We start from the raw sequence: 11,875 nt of genomic DNA, 5'->3' as shown, positions 1-11,875 counted from the left end.
TGCTATCATTGTACCCCTTTTGAGTATCTCAACAGCCAGATTAGCTATCTAGGTATTATTATCTTATCAGTGAAAATCCACTAAAGCTCAGAGTAGAGTTGCCAAGTTTAGCAAAGAAAAATACAGGATGCCCAGTTAAACTTCAATAACGAATGAACAATGAATGAATGTTGTAAGGTAGGTCCTGTGCAATATTTGGGTCATACTGGTTCTAAAAATACTTTTTGTTCACTTATAAAATACGGAATCCTATATTTTACCTGAAAACCTAGTGCAAAGGCATTACTTGGCCTCAAGTCTTCTAGCTTCTGAGCCTTCACTAAGGCTCATGATATTGTACATATTTTGTATGCATTTATTCTGTTTTCACATGAACAGCTTATTTGCACTGCATTTATGTTTGACATGACTTTCAATTTGTTGTATAAAATTACTTAATAAAAAAGGCCACACACACACGATGAGGGAACACTGGTGGAGCCAGGTTTTGAGAGGAGCAATATGGACTCAGGAGAAAGGGTTTGACCCTGGATGTGGGCCAGAGGGATGTGTTGTTTCTTCCTTTGAGTTGGGAGGGAGGAGAGAAGAGGGGCAGACCAGATAGTGACGCACTAGTGTGGATGAAGAATGTCCCCTGCCATATCAGTAAACAAAGGATGGTGTGGCCAACGGGCCAGCAGCCACCGCAGCAGCCGACTGTGCGCCGAGGGGATTCAGGATAGAGGGAAATAGGATGCTGGCCCCAGACAGGTAAGATGCTTACCAAAGGACTGATTCCAGTAAGCCCAGATTCTTCTATCTTCCCATACACAGATATGGGAAGATATGCTCAGTTTATAGATATGCTCAGTTCATTAACTTGAGATGTCTGGTTTTTCCTTAAAAGTGAAAGTATAAAGTGAAGTTGCTCAGTCGTGTCTGACTCTTTGTGACCCCATGGACTGTAGCCTACCAGGCTCCTCTGTCCATGGGATTTTCCAGGCAATAGTACTGGAGTAGATTGCCATTTCCTTCTCCAGGGGATCTTCCCAACCCAGGGACTGAACCTGGGTCTCCCGCATTGTAGACAGACGCTTTACCGTCTGAGCCACCAGGGCAGTCATGTTTTGTTTTTGCAATGACTCATGTATTCTGGCTCCTCCCTTACCTCTTTGGAACAGTCCTTCAGAGCTAGCTGAGACGCACTTCCCAGGCTTAGGTCCTCAGCCTATCCACTGAATAAAACTTGAAGTCTCGAGTTCAGGTTGTGCGACCCTAGGAAGGGGAGGAAACACACTTCTGATGGACTATATTTTCATGGTAAATTTAGAGGAACAACCAAGTACTGACTGTGAAAGAAAAGTGGCTGGTTCAGAAACGAGCATGGAAAAGAGCTGGAATATTTTACAGTGATTAGAAAGGTGATGAGAAGATCACGTGGCATCCCACCAATCCTCTTCCTTATGACATGCATTGGGCCCTTCTGGTGAGTACTTAACACTCACAGTTAAGATTTGTATTATACCTATTGCATGTGTATGGGCTCTCAGGCATCATGCTGAGCATCTTTAGGAGTAATTTCAACCCTCTTGACAGCCTTTATGGCAGGAGTGAAGCCATCCCCGTCCTGCAGGTGAGCACATGCAAAGAAAGAAAGATGGACTTGGAGGCTTGACAGGCCACCTGTCCTAGTGTGCACCCTGGGCAATGATGATCAGAATCACTGTTGATGAAATTAGTATTAAATGAGATGTGTGTGCAAGAGCCTAAACCGTCATAGAATATGGACACTGCTGAGCTAACAACTGATCTGTAGTCGTGTGATAGGAGTTCACCTTCTCTCTTCCCCCAAGGAAGATGGAGACTTGCGCCACAGAAGCAGGAATCCCTGTTAACTTCTGCTGCTAGGCAGGTAGCACAAATGTGTGGTGTGTGTTTAAATAAATGAGGACGGGGAGGGGTGTGGGGGTGGTGTGCGACAGTAGCCCAGACCCGTATTCCAGTAAGGGTTACCTTCAGACGCAGCCTCACCCTAACATGAGGTGTGGGCCATATGCCATGAGTCTGTGACTCCTGGGGACACAGGTTTAAAAGATGCTACAATCTGTTGGCCTCCTGCTTATTATATGACTTTGGCAAAATCACACCAAGTGGAACCAAACCCCGGGGCTCAGAGGCCGTGCTGTGATAGGCTGGCTAAAGTGTGTGAAGTTCTGAGCAGTTCTTGGGTTTTTCCTGCATGAACAATTCCTACTCATGCAACGAGCCAGTGGCGAGGGGAGCTGTAAGATGACAGTATGGCAGATAATGAGGACTTGGGGCATTCCCATTGGCATAGATCAGAGTGCACTTTTGAAGGCATTGATTAATGAAGATGCGTGTCCCTCATGACGTGAGGCCAGGATCACACGGCTTGTCTGCAGGTGTACGGGAAGATGGGAACCCAGGAGACAGCGAAGGTGGACTGGGCTCAGTCTCCCCTTTATCCCAGGTATGACCCCCAGAGGATAGAAATAGCCTTTCCAGGCTCAGGCTGGAAATCCTGCAGTCTCCCTGCTCCAAAAGAAACACACATCACTTTGCTGCTGTGGCTGAACTACTGCTCATCTTTATTGAAAAGGCAGAACATAACACATCTGAAGAGACCCAGCTTCCACAGTGCTCCAGACGCTGGCTGTAAATCACCCGTGGGTGGCAGTGAAACTACAGAATGGAACGTCCCTGGGAAGAAGAAACCAGAAGACACATCTCCTGTTGTACCAGACTGTGAAGACTATGACTAATAAAGTGCTGGCAGAAGCGTGGCAGTGAAGAGCCTTTGAGAGGTCCCCCTGCTGTGCAGACCAGGGCACCAACTTCTCCCCCAAGGCCATCACCTGCCACCAAGGGACACAAGGCTCATACCCCAGACAGTCTCCGAGAGCAAGGAAGACATGATGTTTCTAAAGGCAGTGGATGGAAATCTGAGCATTTCCAGTGGAGAGGATGGCACTATCAGGCCCTCCTGTATCTGGGGTGGTTACGGGGCAGGGAAGGGAAAGTGGTTGGTCTACAGGATCATTAGCAGAGGATAACCAAGGGGTGGGTGACTACTTAAACACACACCTGGGATCTGATCACATGTGGGTAAGTCAAGGGCTCAAGTGTTAGCACGGCAAATTGTAAGTAAAAGATATTCGCAATACCTCTCTCTCTAAAGGTTTCTTCCCAAAGAAGGTGAAGTGACCATACACAAAATCTACCGCGGTGAGAAGTGGGCCAACACTCAAGCACTACTGCTGGGGTCTGTCTGGACAGTCCAGGTCGGGGGAAAGCATTTGTGTAAAGAAGGCAGGATCGGGAGGCCTGCCACAAGCCCTTTCATGAGCAGAGCGCAGACGGTAAGGAGGCAAGGTCCTCAGGCCCCGGTAGGTAAAGAAATGTCTTTGCACAACAGAAGTTCACAGCATGTTGGGTCAGCTCACCTCGAATTCGGAGAAGTTGGAACCAAGCACTGAGCAAACAGTAAGTTCAGATTTAGCCGTGGAAGTTGAGGCTCTTCCAACTTAGAAATGTGCTGTGATGAGACACGACAGGCCCATAAAGGCAGTTCCCCTTTAGGTTAAAGTGGCCCATGGGAGTCCCCTGGGACGCTGGGCAGCTGCTGTTGAACAGCAGGCATTATTCACCCCACTCAATTACCTCCACCCGACTCCTAGTTCCATTCCCTGACCTGTGATGGGCTCATTAAGTCTTAATGACACCAGAAGGTGCCACCACTTGCTTCTCAACGCTCCAAGCTCAGGGTGGTCCTGCCACTCAGAACTGAGACCATACTGCCTTTCCTTGAAAATGGAGGCCGAACCCCTTGAGTCCTTGTGCCCCTAGAGAGATTCTGAAATGTTCTTTCCCTAATAAGTGCACTTTCCCAGCTGCTCCTCGATGCCAGGGTCAGGCCCCAGGCACACGGGAGGGCAGGAATTGGGCAGCCAAGGAGACAGGAGACTTGCCCTGTAAACCCAGTAGCCGCTACCAAATGCAGAGTAAAAACGTCATCTACGAGGGTTCTTGAGCTATGTGCGCGTACAAGTCCTGCCTCCCTTTCCACACCCTGGGAAGGGCCCCGCCTGGGACCAGGGGAGGCCTGCGCTCCATGCCCGCTAACCCCGCAGGTAGGGGGCACCCGCGGGCTCGCGGCCCAGCGCGTTGATGTGTGGGAGCGCGCCCGCCGCTGCCGCCAGCTTCTCGCTCAGCTTGCGGTTCAGCAGCTCCAGGTGGCGGCCGTTCTTCCGCGCCTGCCGCAGGGATCGCTTGACCTTCTTCACCCGCTCCCGCAGCTGCTTGTTCCGCTTCTCCAGGGTAGCGACCTTCTGCTGCAGCTTCTTGACGTGGTCCTCCTCCTCAAACAGGGCCTTCTGCACCGAGGAACACATGAGCTGGGGAGGAAACGCGAGGTTGGGGGAGAGAGAGGCAGGTAAGTTTCAGAAACCTCCCCAGGTAAGCTTCCTGGGGTTGCCAGCCCCAAGGCACAGGCCTCCTGTCACTAATGGCCTGACCCCGGAATAAGGCCAGCCCTCATACCCCTTTTGGCTTCCCGCTGTGGACCGCACTGCAGAGCCCGGCTCTTGCTTTCTGTGTTGGGTACCTAGATGCTTTTGCTGTAAAAAGATGCTCCATGGATTGTCTTATGTGCTTATCCATTTGCATCCTGTCTCTCCCCTGTTGGAGCAGTCAGTCTTCACCTTGTGCTCTCCTCGGTCAGCGCTTTTACCTGTGCAGTTCCAATCTGTCTAGAACATTTTTCAGGAAAGCCAAAGCTTGAGGATCACCTAGGGAAACTTGGTGGGCCTTCAGCATATTTCCACCACAGAGCTTTGCTGGCACCAAGGTGCAAATACCCTCATTCTGGAGATCTTTCTAGTCGCTGTGGAATGGACTGCAAGTGAGCGCCTCTTTTGAAAAAGAGAGTTTGTTTCTTACCTAAGACCCTTTGGTTTCTTACAGGAAAAAAAAAAAATTCTAAATATTTGTCACTCTAGCAAAAAGGACAGCTCTAGTGACCCAAAAGAACAAAACCTAAAACAGAAAAATGCACAGAGAATATGGATGGTCTACAGGAAAGGTAGTATACAGGAAAAGCTTAACCCTACTCTTAAGAAGGTAAATGCAAAGTAGATCCACAATGGATTGATTTCTTTCAACAAAATGAAATTTCAATTTTATCCTTTGGTAAAATCAGAGTCCGTATTTGGGGAAATAGGCATTCTCATATACTGCAGGTGGAGAGTAAACTCCTATAAAGGACAACCTGGCTGTATCAAAATGAAGACTGCATGTAGCCTTGATGTAGTCATTCTGAGGCTTCATCTGATAGAAACACTCCCACATGTGCAAAAATACATATTATATATCATCTAGAATAATTATAATTATTCTGATAAATATCTTATAGTAATTGTATTAAACACACACAGAAACCAACAAACACTGTTATAAGAAGGCTGAAGAATGATATTAGCATCGTGACCGCATAAGACATCCCTCTCCCCTGCCCCAACAAAAAAAATTGGCATCTATCTGTGAACAAAAGTGACTTTAGAACTATGATCCACCAGGGGACCCAGGAGGAGTCTTGCCCACCCATGCATCTCTGCACACCTCCTTCTGATTGCTTGCTCGTCTCTGTCTAGTATTCTGTTGTGTCCACAGAACCAATATTTCCCTGCATATGCAATTTGTATGTTTATAAGTGAAAATGTTAATACATTATTGTTAATCTTGAAGCATTAAAAAAGACACCAGTCCTGGCTATGGACACTGCAATGGTCCCCGAGTTTCACCAGACCCTCTCGGGCAAAGGACCTCAACAGGGGTTTCTCCAAAGGAGACATACAGGTGGCCAACTGGTATGTGGAAGGTGCTGGACACCACTAATCGTCAGGAAAACACAAATCACAACCACCATGAGGAGCAGGCAAGCAAGGGAACCTGTCTGTCCTCCCTCCCAACTTCTCGCCAGGCCTCTGATCAGTTTCTATTGATTAAGGAGGCCAAGAGCCCTGGTTGGTACACATTGTGGCGCTCAGTGTGTCCCCTTCTGGGGAGAGTTTCTGGGCACCCCTGGGACCACTGAACACGTCACCCACAGGAAGCAAAGAGGCCACCTGAACCTCTCATTTTAGCGTCACCGCGTTTGGTAAATCTGCCTTCCTGGGGCCTCAGGACCCTTATTCAGGCAATGCTTCCCACCCCCAAACTCTCTCTACTTCTCTCTCTGTCCTCTCCTCCTGAGAGAGCAGGTCCAGCATCGCCCCTCTCAGTCTGTGAGACCGGCCCACTCTGGCCAGCAGTGGCAGGAGAGGCTCTCCTCACGCCATGCAGACCCTGTCCAGTGGGCTCTCCCTGACCAGAGATTTATGACAGACGTTCAGACCTCATCTTGTGTAGTAGAGGGAAATTCAGTCCTTCCAACATTCTTACCAAGAAAAATCCCGCTGGGAACAGGCTGGAGTGGCAGATCTCTATACATGGGTGTATGCATGGGTAAGACTCCCACCTGCAGGCTGGGGACCCACAGACAACATACAAGTGGCTGGTTCCAGGGCTTGATCACCTCGGTGGGCAGTGGACAGGGTGCTTGCTTCCTCCTTCACTGGCCCTTTCTGGAAGCAGGCAGGTTGGCTGAAGCAGCAATGTCCTTCATTTCAGTCTTTTCTGTCCCTCCTGTCTTTACCTCTCCTCCCTTGGTCCTCACCCCTGCACGCCCATCCCCTTTACCCTGAAGACTTCTTCCTTATGTCTGTTTTGTGATTGGTATCTTTGTGATGTAGAGTTGTCTGTCCATCTATTCCTGCCAGCCTTGTGAGCACAGTGGAGCTCTTCAGCCTTGAAACACAACCCACACTGCCTGAGACTCCAACTTGGGTTATTTAGTGGGATTTTAAAGAACAAAAAGAAAAGAGAGACACTTGCATCTCTCTCTCCTATGTCACTATTCTGCCTGGGCTCTCAGGAATTACCTGATTCATCTGTGATCCCCCAGAGTAAGGGGGGAAAAGGGCCATTTTTTAATGGATAAAGATGTGTTACAAATATATATAATGGAATATTATTCAGCCGTAAAAAATCATATTAATGCATATATGTGGGATTTAGAAAAAGGTACAGATGAATCTATTTGTAGGGCAGGAATACAAACAGAACAGACAAACTGACTTGTGGACACATTATAAGTGCCTGGTGACCTGTGATGACCTAGACAGGCGGGGAAACATTGTATAACTATGGTGATCCACATTTGTAAAGAAGTTATCCCTCCAATAAAAAAAATAAATGTAAAGAATGGTGCACAAAGTTCCCAAGTTACACTCAGGTCTCACTGTGACTTCCTTGTCTCCCTCCTCTCTTTCCTTCACACACATGAGAAATGTCATATTAACACATGTATGTAACATCTAGAAAGATGGTATAGATTCTCTTCTTTGCAAAACAAATAGGGAACCAATCTATACACACCGAGCAGGAAAAGAAGAGGTGCTTTGGGAGACTGGGATCAACATATGTACACTATTAATACTGTATATAAACTAGATAACTAATGAGCACCAACTGTATGTGGAAGGAACTCCAAAAGAGAGTGGGTATATATATACATATACCTGATCCACTTTGCTGTACATTAGGAACTAATACAACATTGTAAAGTGACTCTACTCCAATATAAATTAATTAAAAACACAGGCTCCTGGCAGAACGTTAGTGTACCCCTGAGACATCAACACCCTTCACAGGCATCCCTCAGAGCCAGGGCCCAGCTGTTCCCCACTCTTGTTGTTTTAGGCATTCAGTCGTGTCCAACTCTGCGACCCCCAAGGACAGGAGCACACCAGGCTTCCTGGTCATTCCCTAGTCTAAAGACCACCCTGACAATGGCCTGGAGAAACTAAGATGTAGCACAGAAACAGCTAGAAGTGTGTGTGGGGTCGGGGAGTCGTTATTAAGACAGGATGAATAGAATGACTACAGCTCCTTGGTCAGGGTGTCGCTCTTGATCCCACGGCCTCCCTTTGACATGGGTAGGGTCCGAGTTGGAGCAGAAAGATGTAGGACTCTGGGACCTTCCTATTGAGGAACTGTATCCATGTTACTGCCTCCATGCATATGTATAGAATCCATATGCAACAGAGAATCGCCTCTAGATGATACATGTCTGTTCATTCCAGCAAGAAGCATTTATTACACCATGCCTGGCACTGCATGTCACAAAGTTCTTCCTGAATTATTCTGCCACTAAGCTCTGTATCTAATAAACAAAAAGACAGTACATTAAAAATTACTGTTTCAGGGCAGCAGACACACAGGCTCACTGAGAGGAGCCTTGCCTTCGCAGCTGTTTTCAATTTAAATAACCTAACCTATAAAGACAAAGTGTACTTTCTGAAATGTTAAAAATGAGGCAAGTCCCAAAGTGGCAACACTGATCAACAACTTGCCTTTTTAATATTTCCCTTCCGTTCTTGAGATTCAAAACAGGGAAAAAAGGAGGAAATTAAAACCAAGAACAGAGGTCAACAGACTATGGCTCATGGACCCGATGTGGCCCACCACCCATTTTTGTGAATAAAGTTTTATTGGAACACACTGCCACAGTCTTTTGTTTACACACAGTCTGTGGTTCCTTTCCTCTACAGTGGCAGAGATGCGGAGCCTCAACACAGACTGTGTGATCCAAAAAGCCTAAAATTGTACCTGGCCCTTTATAGGAGAAAATTCTGGAACCCTCGTCTTGAGAGGCGCTCAAGGCAAATCGAGATGCAAAGGTAACAGTTGACAACTGGATGAATTTAGAGGGAAAACAGACAAGGAGTGTGGATGAGTGCAAAGGATGAAAATAGCATCGGGTCCCACAGTCTGCCATGACCCTCAATGCCCACCCCACATTCTTTTCACACCACTTTCAAACACCAAAGTGCGAGCACTACTTTGGGCAGCCAGCTCAAGTTCTCAGGGATTCTCTCAACAGACTGCTGCCAGTTTCACACCTCTGGATGGACGTTCGCAAAACAGCTCTTTCCAAAATGGTTAACACACTGTTTCTAAAGTGATGCCCCATGGACACTGGAAAGATAAGCTTTCTGGAACCTACCACGCACTGCCCAGGAGCATCCACTCTCGGTGAGAGGTGCTCTGAAGTGGGTCACTGGTCACACGATTCGTCAGTTCCGCAAAGCTTACACTGCCTTGTGTCTTCTGACCCAGTCAAGGCCAGAGGCCAAGACGCTTCCTTTTTCTGTGTGAAGCAGGAAACTCCTGGGGGCGTTGATGGCGAGCCCACCAGGCTTCAACCCGAGTTCTCTCCAGTTCGCTCGGGCCCTGTCTATCCATTCTATCATTGTTTTTAAACATCGTAGAGTGGGGCAAGGAGGCGAGTAGCAGAGCCCAGGCAAAGCAGAGCGGCTTCCTAAAGGACTGGACAGTAGTAATTTGGATGATACCCAGCGCTACCGAGAAAACTCCCAAGCCGCAGGAGTGACAACAGGGCAGTTCTACCGTGGACTCTCTGGAGAAGCAACCTGAGGTTCCCATGACTCTGACTTGGCGCCCGGTCCTCTGCTCCACCCCAAGTCAAATGCCGTTGTCCCCCTGTGCCAGGAGCCCAGGAGAAGGCAGAGCTCACGCCCAGACAGGCTTCGTGGAGGACGGGCAGCAGAGGTGGGGGCGGAGCTGGAGCAGGGTGCTCTTCCCACGGACGAGCGGCACTGGCTCCGCGGCTCCCCGCCCCACCAGACACGCCGCAGGATCCGGCATCCCGAGCTTCAGAACCAAGCGCCACTGGGACAGCATCCTGGCTGCCCCATCTGACTGCGGGCGTCAATGCAGCTGCCTCAGCACCGCCCACTCCTCATTCATACAACAGGAACAGTGACGTCTCCACTACAGACAGACTCTGAAGATGAAAGGCTAATAGGACCTTCCCTGGTGGTCCAGTGGCTAAGACTCTCTGCTCCCAGTGCAGGAGGGGCCCGGTTTGATTCCTGGTCAGGGAACTAGATCCCACATCCACAACCAAGACCTGGCAAAGCCAAATATTTTAAAAGTAAAATCAGATAATAGATGTAAAGCATTTGACATAGCACCTGACATACAGTGACCACAGCTTATGAATCTTTATGACTGTTACGCATCCTGAACTTTCCTGATTGATCTACTCCTCCACACCCGGCTCCCTCAGTTATCCCTCAAGTTACCGATGCCTCTGCACTCCTGCTTAGGAAACCTGCACTAACTACCCCACAAACCCTGAGACAATTCTTATTCTCCAAGGCTCCAGGTCACCTCCTCTGTGAATCCTTCCCTGATTTCTCCAGAAAGAGCCATGTCATCTTTCCCCAAGTCCATTGTCGAGTTTATCACACTGTGAGTCTAACTCTCTCCTGGACAGTCAAAGCCACTCAAGTGGAGGGCTCCATCTTTTCATCTTTGTATCTACACCTGTCATGGAGTAAAGCCCTTAATGAATGAAGGGATGCAGGTTGAAACAGAATCAAGTTCAGTGATTTAAAAGTGGGCAACGAACAGAGCAGCAGGAACGACCTTTGCAAAGTGGGTACTGGGTTCCACATGGCCCTTGTGAAGTCCTGTCCCAAGTCCGTCCGACTCCCTGTTGCAGTAAGAGCAGGAACTGGCTTTAAGGATCCCTGAAGTTCATGCATTTTTTTTTCTGATTCCCTCCCAGGCCCGGCTGACCAGGTTGTCTTGGACATCCCATACCAAACCCACAAGAGTTGTAGGACATGATGGAGATGAGAAAAGACTGAATTTCCAAGGGGAGATGCTAGGTTATAGGAACCCAGGTAAATTTGGGAGATGGCACACATTTCATAAAGACCCCAGAAATGGTGGAAGAAGCAGACAGAGTCTTAAAAGGCCAGTGCTCAACTCCTGAATAGACCACAGTTAAAACTAGGAAAGATGGTACTGCTTCGGGTCCATTCCCTGCCACCACAGAGAGGGAAGTTTGCCAGTTCAGTTACAGAGAAATAAAGTCAGATCTCCCAATAAATGCACTTAGAAAGCACTGCCAAAGTGAAGTCCACATAATGCTCATCTCATGAGATGCTCACATGGGGACAAATGGAGTTTTTCTTTGTCACATAAATTTCAGAAATTCTGCATATTGTGTATTCCTCTTTGATGTGATACACATTAACCTATTAACCATACTCACTGGTCCTGTATTAACTCAACCTCTATAACTACACCCAGTCTCTCTTGGCTGTGGCAGAACCCTCCCACAGGCAACAACAACTGATTTCAAGGGTGAGGGTTTCCCATCTCTAGGCCTGGAGGAGGCCAGACCCCCTAGCTAGTCCACTCAGCTGTGAGCCAGGAAATACTACCCACTCAATTACATGCATGTGGACCTCAATGATGGGAACTGAACTTGTCTCGTTCTGTGGCATTCCAGTCTCGGTTCTCAGCTTCTTGTGGGGGAATCTGCATCTCTCCACGGAGTCCTGCAAACATCATTTTCCACTGTGATGGAGGGATGATTGGGAAGCACGAGGTCACGGAACACTGATTCCAACCCCTGAGGCTTTTCTGGACCTACCAAGGGAGGTAAAGCTGAAATCACAGATCCTAGGATGAGAAGGCAGCGAGCAGCTCTCCTTCAGTTCCGAGCACCTTCCATGGTGCAAGGAAGAAAAGATCCAGGGAAAGCAGGAAGAAGAGTACGATCGTTTAGGTTCCAGAAACTCACTCCAGACAGTTGGCATCACAGTAGAAACAGGGGCACCTCCATCTAGTCCCAGTTCTGCCAGCAATGAGTCAGTGACTGTGGTGAGTCATGGTCCTCCCTCAACCTCGGTCATAGCCTCAGAGACATCTTCCCAGGTCCTGTGCCTCTGAATGTTTG

The 11,875-nt window shown here is 48.2% G+C and overlaps 1 protein-coding gene across 1 annotated transcript; it reads right to left on the bottom strand.

Moving 5' to 3' along the window:
• Positions 1 to 2,565: 2,565 nt before the first annotated feature.
• On the bottom strand, positions 2,566 to 4,424 carry CCDC3 (coiled-coil domain containing 3). The gene has a single exon (XM_070382047.1). It carries the CDS (start codon positions 4,389 to 4,391, stop codon positions 4,119 to 4,121), a length of 273 nt encoding a protein of 90 aa, XP_070238148.1. The 5' UTR covers positions 4,392 to 4,424; the 3' UTR covers positions 2,566 to 4,118.
• Positions 4,425 to 11,875: the final 7,451 nt, after the last annotated feature.

Source organism: Bos mutus, chromosome 13 (assembly GCF_027580195.1).
Source record: "Bos mutus isolate GX-2022 chromosome 13, NWIPB_WYAK_1.1, whole genome shotgun sequence".
Lineage (NCBI taxonomy): Eukaryota > Metazoa > Chordata > Mammalia > Artiodactyla > Bovidae > Bos > Bos mutus.
The sequence above is the reverse complement of the archived record's forward strand: the minus strand, read 5'-3'. Positions and strand labels throughout refer to the sequence as shown.

Coding starts and splice junctions, on each gene's coding strand:
- CCDC3 (XM_070382047.1), bottom strand. CDS start 4,391: ATGTGTTCCTCGGTGCAGAAGGCCCTGTTTGAGGAGGAGGACCACGTC.